The following is an 18,723-nucleotide window of genomic DNA, read 5'->3' on the forward strand; positions in this document are numbered from 1 at the left end:
ACCTTATTTTAATCTAAATGGGCTTTTATAAGTAGAAGTCAACTCAAGCCAATAAAGTAGTTAATCAGTTTCATTCACTATAGTAGCTGGCTCAATATATTTCACCTGGAGATTATGTAAAAATGTAAAAAGAAAGAAAAAAAATCTTTAAAAAAATAAAATCTATTTAAGTTGTTTTGACCAAAAAGTCACTTCCCTCCCTTAAAAAACAATTCAAACCTGAAGTCAAGTCAAGCTCAGTTAAAGCTAGTTGAACAGGTTTAGAGGGTTTCTATAGACACAGACAGAATTGTTAGTGGAATGCTAAATATTTGCTAAACCAGGGAGTGGACAGTGTTGTTCTATCTCTAATCAAAGGAGCGCAGTGTGAATTCACAAGAGCAGTAGTTTCACAGATACAGTGAGATATGCCATCATAGAGAGATTTTTTGATATGAAACATGCCCATAATCAAAACTGCATAGACCTGCACATTTAAAAGTGTTATTCATTAACTAATATGTGTATCATTGTGTAAATGGTTTTACCTGTAATTAGGTGATGTTTTATCCAAAGCAATTTTGTCTCCCTAAAAGTGTTCAACCAATTGAACATTAACATTTTGTAGCCTCAAAGATACCGTCATGAAGTCTTCGGTCACATTGTTGGCAAGTTTCATAGTTTGTGATGATGACATTTGTCAGTTTCTAGCAACAACATATGACTCACCTATAGACCTACTCCACAGGTGACGAAGGAACACAGTTATGGAAAACGATTCAATTATTCATAGGAATTGAACAATTCAGCTCAAAGCAAACATTTTCAAGGAAACAAAACATTTATTTAAAAAGGCATTTTGCCTAGAGGGGTATAGCGGGATACATGTTTTAATAGCTACATTTTCTGGGAAGAAGTACAGTGATGTCTGATTAAAAAAAGGGATTGTGATATATATGATCCCAGGTGAAAAAGTACTCTTTTATAATGCATTTTAAAGTGTTCTATTTTTGCACACTAATTTTGTACTTAATATACTAAAAATTCTTATTTAGTACTTCTTAAGATCATCTAAGTATACTCAACTGTGCTATTTTGAGACACCATGAAATATGAACTAAAATGTGCTTTTAATATACTATCTCTGTATTTAAACAATGTATTTAGCTACCACTTGTAGTACACTATGGGTTCAAACATACTATAAGTAGTTTATAAATACATTTTTTAAATACAGAGATAGTATACTAAAAGCAAATTTTAGTTTATATTTAATACGGTCTCAAAATAGCACAGTTGAGTACACTTAGATGTTCTTAAGAAGTACTAAAGAAGAATTTTAAGTATATTAAGTACAAAACTAGTGCACGAAAATAGAGCACTTTAAGTATGTTATAGAAATGTACTTTTTTTTTCGCCTGAGATATGACACCTAACACAGAATTCTAGAGTTTGGTTCCCTTTATAGATATAATAAAAGGTTTGGTACAAGAGATACAGCCGTTTTGTTTTATACTGTTAAAAATGTATGTATGAATTTAGGAACATAACATTCAAATGTGTATCACACACACACACAAATATAGCGGCTGACCTAATTATGGCTATATAATACAGTGAGGAATAAAAAAAAATAAATATTCATTTTGACTAACAAAGATTGTTGCTAATCAGGTTTGATGCAGTAGAAAAAAGTTAAAACATACTTAAATTTTAAAGCATATATTTAACCCATCACAGGCTGACAAATTCACATTAAATATCATTTCGCCATGCCCATCTGAACAATATCAAATGTAACAACAGAAAAACCTGGCTCGGATGCTTCTCTTCAAGTTTTACGAATATGCTTTGGCTTCACGGCCCTGAGCTTTAGACTGAACATTGCAGTCATGTGATGCAGAATCAGGTTCAAACACTTTGTGGCTCCTTCAGCTTTGGGTTTACAAAGGTCTCACAGCTGAAAAAATATCTTCACAAACACCTTCATGTGGTTTCTGACAGTTTCAATGTTATTCAGTGAAGAAACACGGAGCATGAATGTGAAGTAAAATCCACAGTGCTGCCACTCAATACATAAACTCTTGTCCATAATGGTCCATGTCCATCTGCTCTTAACAGGTGCTGCTCTCTGTTTTGCTGGAAGTATAGGTGTTGGTGCTTTTAGAGTACTTCATCGATCTGAAAGACACCCTCATCCTCTCCACCGTACGACTGCTGCGGCACAGCAGCGTGTTTTTGACGTGCTCCCTGAACTCTTCTGAGACATAATAGTAGATGAAAGGGTCCAAGCAGCTGTTGAGGCTGGCCAGGCACAGCGTGGTGATGTAGAAGCCGTAGCCGTTATTGAACAAACCATTTCGCAGGAGAGAATAGTGCACCACCAACATCACATTACTGGGGATGAAGCAGACCAGGAACGTTATGAGCACAGTGACAATGAGGACCACAGCTCGTTGGCGGCTTTTTCCGGCACTGCCCTCGATTGTAGAGTTCCCAAGCGAGCGAAGGAGAAGAATGTAAGCTGCTATGATGATCAACATTGGGATGAAGAACACAAGACCTGCCATCACCATGAAATAGTAATAGGGCAGCTGAACGTCCAGGAACATGTTGCCTGACTGGAAGTTCTCCCGACTGATAACGTTGACGTCGTGGCAGGTGGTGATGTTGAGGTCTGAGAATTCAAATGTTTGTTTGTAGAGGTACAAAGGTGTAGTGCTGACCCCAATGAAGATCCAGATACACAGTGACACGATGATAGCAAACTTGTTGTTTTTCCTCTGCTGGGAGAGCGGGTGAGCGCAGACCCAATACCGCTGGACGCTTAAACAAGTGATGAAGAGGATGGAGCAGTACATGTTGCCATAGAAGAAACCCACCAACACTTTGCACATCCCTTCTCCAAAAGTCCAATTATTTCCTTTTAAATGGTAAGCGATCTTGAGAGGCGTCCAGATAACAAACATCAGGTCAGCCAGTGCCAAGTTTCCCATGTAAATGGCAGCAGGGTGAAGTTTCTTCGACCTGAACAACAAGACCCATATCGCCATTGCATTGCTTGGCAACCCCAATGCAAAAACGATTATGTAAATAATTGGCAGGAAGACGGTTGTGAGACTGCTCTTTAGTGTATCTGTGACGACCTGCTCAGTGAATAATTTGCCTGTATCTGGATCCAGCACGACTGGTAAACCTCGTCCTTTGCCTTTAACTGAAACGAAACACATTGATACATATTTAAAAGAGTGAATTACAAACAAAAGTGCATCAGAAAAACAAGTAAATTCAAAATATGAGACGAATTTAAAGCGAGTTTAAAGCGACTCACCTGGCCCTGCCTCTGCCCACGCAAAAACCATAAATGCGGCAAAAAACAAGATCCGGTAAGTCGCGGTGACAGCCATAATCCGTGTTTTTCAAACTTTTAGTTGTTTCCTAAGTTGAATAGCAGTCTGTCTCTTGTAGCGGTGTATGAGCTTTCCCTCTCTGCGAAATGTTTTTAATCGACCTGAAAGAATGAAGGACACACCTTAACTCTCTGAGGGATCAAAGCGCGTCGAGTTTTCTTACCTGCGTGACGTCACATGCATGACGCATTTCGGTCAGATCCTGTAAGCGCGTGAGTTTCGAGATTTGATCTTCTTGATGAAAAATCAACCACATGAGCTTGCGCGTGGGAGGAGAGAGACTGAGACTGTATGTGGGTCATATCGAAACCATTAATTTTTCTGTATCAACACTAATAGGACTGTTCAAAAGGTATTTTCGTGCCATTCGTTTTTTTTTTTTTTTTTTTTAAGTATAGCCTAACTTAGAGAGCAACGTTCTTAACAACATATTCTTTCAAGAATCAAGATATTCTTTATTGTCATCGGTACGTTATAGGACAATGAAATTCTTATATTGTTCATTCCCCTGAAGAACGATGGGGCAGGAGGGCATAATAAACAATAAAATACAAAGACATTAAAATAAGAGTTTATAGGCTACACAATAAGGGGCAACAATACACAATACAGTAAGAGTCAATACACAATAGAGTCACTGTATGGTTATCCTTATGTGATCAAAATGACATTACATTATCATACCTTGTTCTCAGATCACAAAGTCCATTGTTAATTGTTACCTAAAACCAAAACTAAAGTGTAGACAATTAAAAAACAAAAACAAAAAAAAAAACAATTAAATTGAAATAAAGCTGAAATAAAATAAAATAAAACATAAATATTAAAAGAAAACCTGAAATTTAGAAATGGTGCCTTGTCAACTAATTGATTAAGTTTAACTTGGTTAACTGAACTAGCCTAATACTACTAAAAAATCTGAAATAGAAATAAACCTATAAAGAAATAATTAAAAAACCTAATAGAAATCAAAACAAAAACTTGAAAGGATATGAAAGCATATAAACTTTTAACTTATATATAAATAAATATTAAAATAACACTGAAAATAACTCAAATCAATATATTAATCTTCAGAAAATCATTAGTAAATATGAGACAAACACTACTGACATTTAAAAAAATAAAATGGCTATACCTCTTTGATAAAGTTGCACAACTGATACATCAGATAATTATATATATATATAAATAAATCCTTTAACCTGAAGGTCCTTTTTTTCCTCCATATTTCACCAACTATGATTTCATCAAGGTCACAGAGGCTCTGGATTTTTGTAGTTTTGTCATTTTAGGTAATTGTGCTTTATTCTCTGTCTTATGTTCAAACACCATTACTAATATAATTTCTTTAAATGGTTTATTCTAAAAAAAATTCCTGCCACAATTTTTTGTGCTTATATCTTGCTTTTTCTCTCTGTCTCAAAAATCAATGAAAGGCAAATAAATGAACCGGTGTGTGTGTGTGTGTGCGCATGTGCATGTGTGTGCGTGTGCGTCAAACAACTGCAAACAGAATTTATTGCTCTGTGGACTTTGGCCATATTCTACCTCCTGTCTGTCTTGTTTAGAGGACAAGACCAACACATACAGTGCAAATCATAAGGAACATGGAAAGACAAATTTATTGATAAATACATTCAGACAATTCTTAAAAAACAAAACAAAAAAACAAATACAAAATACACTCATCACAACATTTAACCATAGATGTGCTTTGAAATCAAGTGGGGGGCATGAGTGTGAAAGAGACAGGAAAATGTCTACAAGAAAACAGTGTCTACACAATCATGCATGGTGAATGGTGCTACCACTTCAGCATTTAGTGCTTTAGAGCAAATCAGAATGAGGTTATTCATGCTGGTTATACATTCACACATCTAAAATTGGTCACTTATGGTGTGATTGGCATAACAGCATTTCAGTGCTCCTTCTACACACATCTACAGTATGTAAATAGGAATAAATGCAAAATGGTTTCTGTAACAGGTGCTCAAAATCTAATACAGCTTCAGTCATTCAGTCAACTAGTCTACTTTCACAGAACTGGATTAAAAGGTAATTTCAGAGAAGATTCTGAGAAATCCCATTAACACAGACAGACAAAACAAAAAGCACAAAATCCCAGGCCTCCAATCTCAATTTAAGGCAACCTGTATCTTGTGACACAATGGAAAACACTTCAACATCTCTATGGTGACTATGTCATCAAACAGGAGGCCAATTTGGAGTTCCAAGAAATGCTGGTTTGAAACCCTTACGGGTTTCCTTTAAGAGCCTAAGATTTTTAGATGTGGGCAAAATTTCATGTAGTTTATATATTAACTCAGTGCATGTTTCAGAAGCTTGTTCCTTCAGCCCTTACAACATTTTATAATAAAATAACAAGAGCTCCTATAGTATTCAAGAGGTATTGTAGAGCATATGACAGATTTTAAAAACAGTTTATAGTTGTCGAACATCATTCTTAGTAGGAAGTACTCTGCGTGTTTCCAGAGTCTGACGTGTAGGTACTGTTTTTCTTCGAATACTTCAGTGCACTGAAGGAAACTCGCATCCGCTGTGCAGTGCGCTCGCTGCGACAACGAAACATGTTTCTGACATGTTCTCTGAACTCATCTGAGATGAAATAATATACAAAGGGGTCGACACAGCTGTTCAGACTGGCCAGGCATAGCGTGGTAATGTAGAAGCCGTAACCGCTTTCCTGTACTCCGGCAAAGAGCAAGGAGTAATGCACCATAACCATGATGTTACTGGGGGTGAAACACACCAAGAACATCACCAGCACTGTGACGATGAGGATGACGGCCTTCCTCCGCTTCTGAACGATGTTATCGTCTGTCATTGAGCTCTTCAAGGAACGCAGCATCTGCACATTCGCCACTATACATACTATGCAGGGAACTACGAATCCCACAACTCCCATAATCAGGAAGTAGATAGAAGGGTAGCGTGATTGGCTAGGACGTGTGACATCATGGCAGGTGACAATATCAAGGTTGGTGACCTTCACAGTCTGGTCATAAAGATAGAGAGGTACCGTAATAACCCACACAACCAGCCACACACACACAGACACGCCCACCGCCAATTTGTTGTTCCTTTTCTGCTGGGAAAGAGGATGTACTATGGCCCAATACCTCTGGACACTAATACACATAATGAAAGCAGTTGAACAATACATGTTCCCATAGAAAAAGCCCACCAGCACTTTGCACATGGCTTCTCCGAAGATCCAGTGATTCCCGTTAAAATGGTACGCGATCTTAAGAGGAATCAAGATTACGAACAACAGGTCCGCCAGTGCAAGGTTGGCCATGAAAATGGATGAGGGATGTTTCTTCTTCGTCCTAAAGAGGAACACCCAGATGGCCATAGCATTGGCTGGCAGGCCCACAATGAAGACGATGATGTAGACCACTGGGAAGAAGATCTGGGTAAGCTTGCTGTTCAGTACATCAAGAGCAGTGTCTGTCACCGCAACACCCTCCTTAGTTTCAACACCAGTAAAGCCTCTGTCCAAGTTAGAATCTAGATAGATAGACAGATAGACACTAATTACAGTCTGCATCAGCATGTACGTTATGAAATCTGTCTACTGTAAAGGAACATAATGACTGTTGTGTTCAACACTATTATTAGCCTACTCATCGCAAAGGCTAAATATTGCAACAGAAAACATGCATTATAAACCACAGGCATATACTTTGTAGGTGAGGCAGGTTTAAACAATGTGAAATCAAATACCTAACTGCATGGTCCTTTTTATTTTATATTATAAAAATATTTATATAATTATTATTTTAAAAAGTATACCTCAATGTAACCCTTTACATTTGTAACATTTATAAGTGGTTCTCAATAGAAATAATCAAATAAAACGTTTTCGTAGGCAATATGAATGTATTGGGTTGGGCTGAGACAATTTTCTGTCAATTTAAACAAGAAAACAAATTCTTACTTTGACTAGACACGTTCACGCTGACTAACAGAAGCACAGCGTAAATCCAGATCAATCGGAGAGCCATTATTCCTGCGAAATTGACTCGAACGACAGTAATTAGTTGAGCTTGACTGTTTTCGTCCTGAATGTAAACAGAATCAGCTCTTTATAGACAGGTGCGGAGCTCCGTCCAACGCAGTCATATGACCTTACCTGGGATACGCCCTTCAGGACTTCGCACAAGCAATGTAATGACACAGGTATTTTGAGGGCAGTTTTAAATATTATGTATTTATTTCCTCAGTTACATGCTGTAAATGCATAAAAAACAAAAACAAATTCGCTCTTCCCCTTTATGAATGGGAACATTTTTTACAGTCTATGATGGGAACTAACCATTCCGCTGTGTCGTAGGCTATGTGAGGCGATACCGTTTAAAAAAAGAAAAACATCCGCCCCGTCAGCTGCTGAGGTGATTAATACGACGACCAAGTCTCACTAAGTCGAGTAGCTACACAAAAAGTTAACCAATTGAGCGATTACTTCTTTTCTCCTCACACAGTACGCTCTCCAGAAATCTTTAAAAACATCACTAAAGTAGGCTAGTACTTCGACAGTTAAAAGACTATTAAGAATGTAGGCCTAGTATCAGTAGAAGTGATGACAGTCTACTAAGAAGGTAGGGTAAGTGAATTCCTTACAATGAATCATTTGATAGACCTATTGTTACAGCAGTCAAAATATCTATATATAGTTTCTATCACCCTCGTTAACCTTGGTTTCTGCAAAAATGCTACACAGCAATGTTTCTACGCATACAATTATAGGCTACGATTTAATTAATTTAGTAGGCTACCACCTGTGTAAGAGGCTTTTGAATGTAAATAACTATGGACTAGTCATTGTTTGTGGTAGCCTATTTTAGTATTTTGGTTACTTGATCTAGACAGCATTAAATGCAGCATATGTAGTTTGCCAGTTGTGGTGTAGGCTATTCGTTGGGTAGACATATTGATGAACACCGCCACCTAGAGGATTACTTAATCACCGCCTCTGTGTCATGTTAAAAATGTTTAAAAGAAAGAAACGATCAAGTGTTATCAAATTCAAAGAAAGATGATAGATAGATAGATAGATAGATAGATAGATAGATAGATAGATAGATAGATAGATAGATAGATAGATAGATAGATAGATAGATACTTCATTAGCACAGCATACTATTATAAATCTAGCTTACTATATGCATATATTTGTAGTTAAAGAATATAATACAGTAATCTATACATCTCACATGCAGAGCCACTAAATACAGTTCATATAGCCTATTGATTAAAACCGGCAAACGAATACATTGTGGTGAATCTGTTAAATGCAGGATGGACCTCACCTCTGATGATGATAATTATATCCAGAGTCATTTAATGCTTAAGTGCAGCTTTCATTAGTGGGCAAGCACCGAAGTTGCGTATGCAGCTATTTAAAATCATTGGTGTTCTTCTTCTTCTTCTTTCGCTCTGGGAGTCTATGGCAGCCCATAGAACCGTTTGGTAAAAAGTTGTAAAATTTGGCACACTGATAGAGGGCAGTTGGAACTGTCAGCATAGCAAATTTGGAGTCTCTAGATCAATCCCTATAGTGCCACTATCTGTCCAAAGTTTCACTAATGTTTATGCTAATAAGTTTTGAACCGTAGTGGCTAGAAACCAAATTCTTTTTGGCTCAAGATGATTCAATTGCACCCTATGACGTAATTTTTCGTCATGAACATTCTCCTGTCATTTAGATTTTTCTGAAAAACCTACTTTTATGAACTCCTCCTAAGCCGTTGCTCCGATTTCATGGAATTAAAGTCGATTTGTAAACCAGTTTTTGTTAAATGCAGAAACAAATTTACGTAGTGCATGCGAAAATAGACTTAAGGCTGTATCTTAAATAATATTAAATAATGTAGTTAACTAATGTTAACAATTGAAACCTTATTGTAAAGTGTATATATATATATATATATATATATATATATATATATATATATATATATATATATATATATATATATATATATAAATAGGAGAATATACAATGCAGGGTTTTGCGGACTGTGATGGGATTTGGGGCTTCCTAAAGTGATCTGCACATTCATGTCATCTGCATATTAAGACAAATCAGATATACATGAAAACCGTATCTTACTTTGACTACAAATGTTCACTCTCATCAACAGTAGTGCAGCATAAGTCCTAAATCCCGTGGCCTGTTGCACAAAGCCAGATTCAGTTTCTACCCAGGTAAGTTCAAAATTAATTTGAGCAAGCTCTGTTTTTTCAGGCTCATGAAGGTGGATTGGTATTCAGCGAGTTTAATTGCCATGGTAACTTACGCTACACGGCTAACCTGCTCCGGAGCAGGTTTTATTCTAAGTTATTCTAAGTTTGTTCATCTGCTAATTATTTATTATATTTATATTATATGAATTATAATTATGGATAATCAAAGTCCCTTTAAGACAAGTCATTTCACTCGGTGGCCATCTTGGAAATGCAAGTGCAGCTCCTATCTCTTTGAATGGGAAACATCAGATTCTCTAAAGATGTTTGCCAAGCTTTCCATTAAATTTTATATTTTAAATCACCAATGAAATCTGACATCAACTGTCTCATAAATTTTGTTTCTAAACACTCAAATCATGACAAAAAACGTTATTTGTCAGGCTGGATCAAACTCATGCGCAGTCCTATAGGAAACGTGCATCTGTCTGTTTCTATAGGAACCGGAGCTTCTAATGGCCGCTGCAGTGACGCGATGACTTTACCAATCACCGATTGGCTCTTATTTAGAAGCCGGGACTTATTCTGCCATATTGCGCTTTGTACTTTCTCCCATTCAAAACAATACGAGTGACACATCTTGTGTTATTCTATAGTCTTTGGTATAATTCATATATTATATTAATTAAAATATTAAACTTTGCTTTTAAATTAAAATAAATATAATACATGCATTAATATATAAATTTAAAACAGATAAGCTTACATGTATTCTTTTGAGGTCTTTGTGATAAATTATAAGGCCTATTTGTTTGATTCACATCATGCATGGGTTGGTCAGATATTTTCTTTCATTTGCCTTCCCAAACTTTAACTGCAGCATCAGTGTTTATTCCTGCTTTGTAAATGCATTTAATTTCATGACATTTTTCATAACGATCTCTTAATCTTCAGAAGAGTAGTGAATTGCGTGTCTCTCTCGTGAGAAGTGAATCAAACGGATGCTCTCCATGATCGGTGTGATTGGCTGTTCGCACGTGTCACACTTTCAGGAGCACGTGCTTAAGAGTTAAGGGATGTGTAAAGTGGGAGGAGTTGGATCCAGATCCAGGGGATGGAGATTGGTAGGTTTAGGGATATGTAAAATGGGAGGAGTTGGATCCAGATTTAGGGGGTGGAGATGGGTAGGTTTAGATCCAGGGGGGCGAAGATGGGTAGGTTAAGGGATATGTAAATTGGGAGGAGTTGGATCCAGATTTAGGGGGTGGAGATGGGTAGGTTTAGATCCAGGGGGCGTAGACGGGTAGGTTTAGGGATATGTAAAATGGGAGGAGTTGGATCCAGATTTAGGGGGTGGAGATGGGTAGGTTTAGATCCAGGGGGGCAAAGACGGGTAGGTTAAGAGATATGTAAAATGGGAGGAGTTGGATCCAGATCCAGAGGGACGAAGAAGGGTAGGTTTAGGGATATGTAAAATGGGAGGAGTTGGATCCAGATCCAACTCCTTGAATCTTGTGTTCTGCAATGTTTCTATCACCCACGTTTACCATGGTCACCTTGGTTTCTGCAAAAATGTATTGTTTCTACACATACAATTATAACAGTTAATTAATTTGCCACCTTCAACCTTTTGAATGTAATTAACAATGGACTAGTCATTGTTTGGTGTAGAGTATTTTGGTTACTTAATCTAGACAGCATATAGTTATATGGATAAACACCGCCACCTAGAGGATTGCTTAATCACAGCCTCTGTAAAAAATGTAAAAAAATGTTTAAAAGAAATAATCACATTTTATTACAGTTTTTATTGATTATTATTTTATTGCAGAATCACATAAATTCATAGATAGAGATATTCTTCATTAGCACAGCATGATATTATAAATGTAGCCTACTGTATGCATGTAGTTGTAGTTAAAGATTATAATACAGTACTCTATACATGCATCTCACATGCAGAGCTACTAAATACATACACTTCATATATTGATTAATACTGGCAAATGAATATTGTGGCGAATCTGTTAAATGCAGGACAAACCTCACCTCTGACGATGATAATGATGTTGAAATTATATCCAGTATTTAATGCTTAAGTACAGCTTTTTATTTTAGTTGATTTTGTTCTTATGACAAATTTTTTAGAAAATGTACTTTTCTGTTCTGATAATTAAAACTTTTCAAAATGTAATTTTTGTTTTAAATGTTTAATTTAATTTATGAAGGGTCTAATTTAATTTAATGATTTAATTTTTTCAGGTTTCATGGCATCACTATCATGTGTTTATATATGTGTGAATAGATGTGTGAAGATAATGTATTACAACAATGATAAATGTCTTATTCCAGTTCATTTTACAGTGCCGCTAAGGTAAGTGTCTGTGTGTTTGTGCTTAATTGAGGGTTTGCTCTTTCTGCCTTCCTGCCCCAAAACACAGAGCTGATCTGCTGTCTGTACTGAGATGAGCCGTAATAGTACAGCAGAGGGTCCAGGAAAACACTTGAGCTCCCCAAACACACAGCCAACAGGTAAGCAGCATAGGTATCTACTGCTTTGTTTCCTCCAGTATTTAAATGAACACAGCGGTACAACAGGATGCCATTGGATGGTGCAAAACACATTACAAACTCAATCAACACAGCAGTAGCCATAATCACAGCTCTTTTTTCCTTGTGTGGGGAAGAAGATGATGTTGTTAAATGAGTAGGTTTGACACAGAGCACATATATGATGATAGAGTAGCTCACCAAGATGACAACCAGCGGCAGGAAGAAGTAGATGCAGGGAATGATGGTGAAAAAGTACAAGTAAAACTGCAATGAAAAGTCATGTCTTTGCAGCACATCAAAGCAGGTGACCCCCACACTCTTGACATTGGCCGTTTGTTTCACTAAGAGAGTTGGCACCATACCAGCGAGTGCCAGCAGCCAGACCAGCACACATACACACGTGGCTTTCCTTGGGCTCCTCCAGGTTAGAGAGGCAACGGGAAACGCCACGGCCAGCAGTCTGTCCACACTTATGCACATCATCAGCAGTATGGAGCAGTAGATGTTGCAGTAGTACGCTACACTGAGTACACGGCACGCCACCTCACCGAACACCCAATCTGTAGCGTTCAGCTGGTAGTGGATCTTCAGAGGCAGCAGCAGGGTGAAGAGCAGGTCCACACACGCCAGGTGAGACATGAAGATCACTGCTGGTTTCTTCACTCGAATCTTACAGGTGAACGTCACCAAGGCCAAAGCATTCAGTGGCAAACTAAAGAGCATCACAATGATGTAGAATGAGGGCATGATGCGTGTGACCATCAAGCCTTTAAATAGCATTACTGCCTCCTTTGTTATGGCCAGTTTCTCAGAGTATTGCATAGTTTGGTTATTGTATTTCTCTGCACTATTATTTCTGTTAAACATCTCATTTGTTTGGTTAAGGAAGTCAAACGGACACCCAGAATCTGTAATCAAAACACAACACAATCAGTGCTTTAACTGACTGACTTTCATGCAAAACAGAAACCATCTGACAAAAAAAAAAATAAAAATAAAAATCCATTCTCTGTTGCACTACTTTACCTAATGCATTACATACATTTAAATTCATCACATTAGCAAAACACAAGTGAAAGTCATGTCACTCATGAAATCACTGATGTACTTACCATTTAATCCACTGAACGTTTGATTAAATGTATTTATGTACTCCATGAATTCAGATCAGCTGTCAGATTCGAACTCTAAAGTATTTCACAACTTTAACTTAAACGATGGATGGACGTGGATGTAGAGTGGTGTTCTTCTTCACTAATGAGTGAGTTGTTCTGTGTGAAAAGGACAGGATATGGTTAAAAATGTGGTGACATCACCAAAGCCTTCAGTCTCAATAGAGTGAGATGAGAAGTTTGGGTGTGTCTTGTCAATTTGTTTACCATTACAAAATAGTGCATTTTGTCATCTTTTCATATACAGGAATCTATTAGAACTTATTATTTTACTAGGTCTGTAGAGCAAATTACAGACTGTAATACTTTACTGAAAATACAGGCTGAAAGTATGTTAAAAAAAACTTCATAATATGCACTTCTGAAAATAATATATGGTAACACTTTACAAAAATGTCTCATTTGTTAACATTAGTTAATGCAGTAAATGACATGAACTAACAATATATGAACACTATATTACAGCATTTATGTTCATATTAGTTCACAGTGAATTAACTAATATACAACTTTTGATCTTAATAGTAAATGTTGAAATTAACATTTACTAAGATTAATAAATGCTTTGGAAGTATTCACTATTAGTTAATGTTGACTAATGTTAACAATTGAAACTATATCATATATAAATGGGAGAATATACAACGCAGGGTTTTGCGGACTGAAGCATTGCACTCTCCACTTTACAGTGATGCATGTGGTTAGGACATAAATCTCCACAGAATGTGAAGTAAGAGCTCAAGTGATTTTGCCAGTAAAGTGCAGATCTATAAATTATGCTTATAACAGTTTTTTTTGAAGATCCATTGTGGATTGGGATTTGGGGACTTCCTAAAGTGGTTCACATCCTCTGCATAGTAAATATTGGGAAATGTTTCATACACCGTTAGAAACTTTACGTTCCCAGAACATTCTCAGAACGTCCCCACTAGTGGTAAGGACGTTGCCTAGTAACGTTCCCAATTCTTTTCCGAGACAGTCACGATGTGGAGTTCTTTTAAGGGTTGGGGGAAGTTATTGGGCCGACCTTCACAGAACGTTCTCTAAAGCTTTTAAGTCATTATGCAGAAATTATTCAGACAGGATCATGTTGACTCACACAGACTTCAAGACGAATCAGGACACTCCATGATGATTGAATCACCATCACTAAACAACCAAATTCATTTGATCAGAATTTCTCTTGCAATTTTTGCTATAACAAGCGTGTTTTGGAAAAAAGCAGCCAGAGAAAATCTAACGTTAAAATATCAAGAATCAAGAGCCCATCCAAAGCAAACACTCAACTCCATAACAGTGACTTCAAACTTTATTATTTTCTATAAATCCTCAACATCTAACCTGTCATCTGGTAATGTTCCCAGACTGTTCAGAGAAGGTCACAATGTGAGTTAGCAATGTGTTATTTAGTGGACCTTCAGGGAACATTCAGGACGTTCTGGGAATGTTTAGGGGACTATTACTATAGGATGTCCTGTTAACTTCCCAAATGTCCTCTTTGTAATGTTCTTATGTGACCACAAAATAACCAAAATGGGACGTCCATCTAAAGTCATATAAGGAACCTTGAACTGCACTTTCATTACCAAAAGAGGACGTTTTATGTTCTGTAAAGGTTCGAAATTTTCATCGCCTTTAGAAACTTTTAGGGAATGTTGTGCAAGATCCCAAGAATGTCACCTTCTACGTGGGTATTTATTAATGATTAATCAAATAAAGACAAATCAGATACACATGAAAACAATATCTTCGACTACAAATGTTCACTCTCATTAAGAAAAGCACCATAAGTCCTAAATCCAGGTCAGATCACAAACTGATCCATTATGAATGAAAACATTAGCTGTGTTTGACATGAAGGGGCAATTTTACCATTTTTGTCATTACAACCAGAAATTTTCATTTTGGGGTGAACTAACCCCAAGAGCACAAGGAATACTTCATACACACTGTAAACAATATTAAGCACTTCAATTAACACATACTGAAAACAATCAATAAATAACAATAAATACCAGAGCAAATGTATTTGAGGGTCATGTGGTCTGAACCATTGCACTCAGATCATACAGTGATGCATGTGGTTTGGCTCTCACTGCACTTTTTCCACAGAATGTGCCGTAAGAGCCCATGTCATCTTGAGACTTAATGCTTATGACTCTCTTTAAAGATCCATTAATGTGTAGTGGGAGATGGTCGATTTGGGGTGTCCTGAAATGATTTGCATGTTCACATCCTCTGTGCACCATTAAGACAAAGAAATAAAGTCAATGCACAATCAAAAGATTTAGAATAATAGTACTGTTTCATAGTTATTGCAATTAATAATAACTGCCAGTAATATCAAGTATTTCATTGAAAACATGACTCAAAAATTAAACATAGGCTACTAATGAAGTACATTTCTGAAAGGTGTTTGTCCTGATGCACCAAATGTTTAAAGCTTCAGTATTATCTGAGGGGGAATCACACAGTTTCATCGCCCCCCATCTGCAAATCCAGCGCCGAACTGGGCATTCATCACTGAAATCCCGGGAGCAAACAAACATACGTGCACAACTCCGTTGCTGCCCCAGAAAAACAAACTTCATCTACTGTTCCCTTAACGCTGGGTTCTTTGGGAAGCTGAAGAAGTGTATGCTCTTGCTCTGGGTGATGGGTAAGTGCCGCTCTCTTTTGACGTCATACAGGACACACTCGAAAAAAAACCTCTCTGAATCCTTTTTTGAAACATTGAGCATGTTTAGCATGAGAATGCAACTCTTTAACAGTGTAAATAAGTCAGAATGCATGAAACAGCATTATACCCCCCCCCCCATAGTCATTGATAGTTATGTATTCATTTAGTCATCGTTAATCGATTTATTCCTTATGTTGAATGATTATTCTTTTATGTTATTGATTTCTTTAATTTACATATATTCTAGATATGTTTGATTATTCTGCAGTTTAAGATCTTTTGTGTCTCTTCTGTGCTGTAAGTTCACGAGTTCACATATACATATGATTAGATAGAGATAGTAATGCGTATTTGGCGTGCTGTCCAGGGGGAGGGCTCCGAGCTCGGAATTTTGGCCCGAACCCAGAGTACTCCCCCCGGATGTGGTTATGAGAGATGGAATTTAGAAGTGAGGAGATGGGGTGGTGGAGGGATGCTGATAAACTGTCAAACGAACGGAGGTAAGTGTGCCGTATATATACCTCCATTGGTTGATTAGCTGAATGCTTTCCACCTGTGATAATTAGTCTAATAATCTGCACCTGCTCCTCCCGAATTTTGTTAATAAAACATCATTTCACGAGTTCACATATACATATGATTAGATAGAGATAGTAATGCGTATTTGGCGTGCTGTCCAGGGGGAGGGCTCCGAGCTCGGAATTTTGGCCCGAACCCAGAGTACTCCCCCCAAAAGCAAGAGAGCAAAAGGACAGCCGCCAGACTAAAGACCCCAAAAGACGCCGAGAATTGGCGGACTGGCATTTCAAGAAGCCTGGTCGTTTGACCAGGAGGGCCCATGTTGCCACTGACGGGAGCGTATCACTGTACCGGGCGGACGGGCCCTACTAGCCTGACAAACGATGAGTAGCTGAAATTTGGAACGACCGATCGGGAGGGCTCTCGCAACATCTGATAGGAGACCAAGGCTCCAGAAGACCGATGCTTGTTGTATCAGATGTGTAAAGCCCTACCGGCCGGTAAATGAGGAGCAGTATGATTTAAACCGTCCAACAGGGGGTCCGTGTTGCCTCTGACGGGATCGTGCATCGCCAGGTGGACGGGCCCTACCGGCCGATTGACGGGGAGCGCGTGATTTGGAGCGCCCGATCGGGAGGGCTCTGGTTACGTCCGACGGGAGACCGAGGCTCACGGCGTTGAACGGGTGAGCCCTACCGACCGAAGTTTCGGACTGACCGACCAATCGAAAAATGTTGGTCGATAGTGTGGTGGACGGAAAGAATGCCCAGCCAGGAGAGCTCTCGCAGCGTCTGATGGGAGACCAAGGCTCCAGGAGACCAATGCTCATGGCATCAGACGGGTAAGCTTCGCTAGCAGACAGGCAGAAAATAAAGTGCAGAGGTTCGATCGGGAGGCTCTCGCGGCGTCCGACGGGAGACCAATGCTCCAGGAGACCAATGCTCGGGGCCTCGGACGGGTAAGCCTCGCCGGACGAGGAGAGAATGAGCACTGACCGGGAGGCTCTCGCGGCATCCGATGGGAGACCAAGGCTCCAGGAGACCAATGCTCATAACATCGGACGGGTAAGCCTCGCTAACAGACAGGCAGAAGTTAAGCAATGAAGATCGACCGGGAGGCTCTCGCTGCGTCCGAAGGGAGACCAAGGCTCCAGGAGACCAATGCTCGTGGCGACAGACGGGTAAGCCTCGCCGGACGAAGAAGGATATCGACAAGGAAGCTGATCGGGAGGGCTCTCGCTGCGTCGGACGGGAGATCAAGACTCACTGTGTCAGACGGGTAAGCCTTGCCCGTCAGAGAAAGGATAAAAGGATAAAAGCTGACTGGGAGGGCTCTTGCTGCGACCGATGGGAAATCAATACTCACAGCATCAGACGGGTAAGCCTCGCCAGACAGAGGAAGGGAAGAGTTGGAAACTTAGCAGGAGGGCTCTTGCAGCATCCGATGGGAGATCAAGACTCGCAGCATCGGCGTTTTTTTTTTTTTTTTTTTTTTTTTTTTTTTAAATCAACCGATAAGGGTTTGGTGGGCTTTTCTGATATGGAAACGGTTGGTCCTGATGTAGCTATGGAAAGCATCTGAGGACCATCTTCCTAGAGCTTGGATTTGCTGCTGGGAGAGGCCTTTTTGGGCTGCTGATGTTGCTGCCCCAATGCGGAATGAATGACTGGAAAAGTTGTGTGCTGAGATGCCGGATTGCTGGAGAACTGATTTGAGGTGTTTTTGAAACCAGAAGCGTGTAGCAGGTTTGTTGGAAGCATCGATGAAAAGAGGTTCGAGAGGAGATTTAGCCTGGGCGTTTCTGATCTTCAGATATGCTAAGATGGTTTGGTATGGTTGGATTGGAGATGAGAGGTTGAAAATGTATATGTAATGGCCTTTTTTAGCTTGGTCCGTTTTGCTTTGCTTAATCAAGTAGGAGATTGTTTCGCTGTCGATTGCTGAAAGGTCTGAAATGGTGGGGTGGACTTTCGGATCGAACTTTGAGGTGATTGCAATTTCGGAGCATCTGAGAAAGCCAAAAAAGGCGAGAATGAACATGGCGTCGAGGGTGCGGGCGGTATTAAGGGGCTGATAACTTGTGCGAAGGGTATGGATACATTTGGTGAGGATGTCCAGCGTTATAGGTTGTCTGGAATCAGGGCGGGAGGGCTGGGATCGTTGGATCCCTTTGATTAAGAGAGAGGTTTGAGAGTTA

General features: G+C 38.9%; 3 protein-coding genes across 5 annotated transcripts; all 3 read right to left on the minus strand.

Moving 5' to 3' along the window:
• Positions 1-795: 795 nt before the first annotated feature.
• On the minus strand, positions 796-4,641 carry f2rl1.2 (coagulation factor II (thrombin) receptor-like 1, tandem duplicate 2). 2 transcript variants are annotated; one of them, XM_067376345.1, is made up of 3 exons: positions 4,595-4,641; positions 3,311-3,490; positions 796-3,193 (listed from the first exon to the last, which is right to left on the minus strand). In XM_067376345.1, the coding sequence occupies exons 2-3, from the start codon at positions 3,384-3,386 to the stop codon at positions 2,094-2,096; spliced, it is 1,176 nt and encodes a 391-aa protein (XP_067232446.1). In that variant the 5' UTR covers positions 3,387-3,490; positions 4,595-4,641; the 3' UTR covers positions 796-2,093. The 2 variants fall into 2 exon arrangements, with proteins under 2 accessions (XP_067232446.1, XP_067232445.1); XM_067376344.1 differs by lacking the exon at positions 4,595-4,641 and having other exon boundaries at positions 3,311-3,514.
• A 1,201-nt stretch (positions 4,642-5,842) lies between these two features.
• f2rl1.1 (coagulation factor II (thrombin) receptor-like 1, tandem duplicate 1) lies at positions 5,843-7,733 on the minus strand. Of its 2 annotated transcripts, none has more exons than XM_067376349.1 (2): positions 7,354-7,733; positions 5,843-6,812 (listed from the first exon to the last, which is right to left on the minus strand). In XM_067376349.1, the coding sequence occupies exons 1-2, from the start codon at positions 7,418-7,420 to the stop codon at positions 5,857-5,859; spliced, it is 1,023 nt and encodes a 340-aa protein (XP_067232450.1). In that variant the 5' UTR covers positions 7,421-7,733; the 3' UTR covers positions 5,843-5,856. The 2 variants fall into 2 exon arrangements, with proteins under 2 accessions (XP_067232450.1, XP_067232449.1); XM_067376348.1 differs by having other exon boundaries at positions 5,843-6,923; positions 7,354-7,731.
• Positions 7,734-11,559: 3,826 nt separating this feature from the next.
• Positions 11,560-13,392, minus strand: LOC137012868 (proteinase-activated receptor 1-like). The gene is made up of 2 exons (XM_067376346.1): positions 13,268-13,392; positions 11,560-13,063 (listed from the first exon to the last, which is right to left on the minus strand). The coding sequence occupies exons 1-2, from the start codon at positions 13,311-13,313 to the stop codon at positions 11,961-11,963; spliced, it is 1,149 nt and encodes a 382-aa protein (XP_067232447.1). The 5' UTR covers positions 13,314-13,392; the 3' UTR covers positions 11,560-11,960.
• Between the last annotated feature and the right edge of the window lie 5,331 nt (positions 13,393-18,723).

Source organism: Chanodichthys erythropterus, chromosome 22 (assembly GCF_024489055.1).
Source record: "Chanodichthys erythropterus isolate Z2021 chromosome 22, ASM2448905v1, whole genome shotgun sequence".
NCBI classification, from domain to species: domain Eukaryota; kingdom Metazoa; phylum Chordata; class Actinopteri; order Cypriniformes; family Xenocyprididae; genus Chanodichthys; species Chanodichthys erythropterus.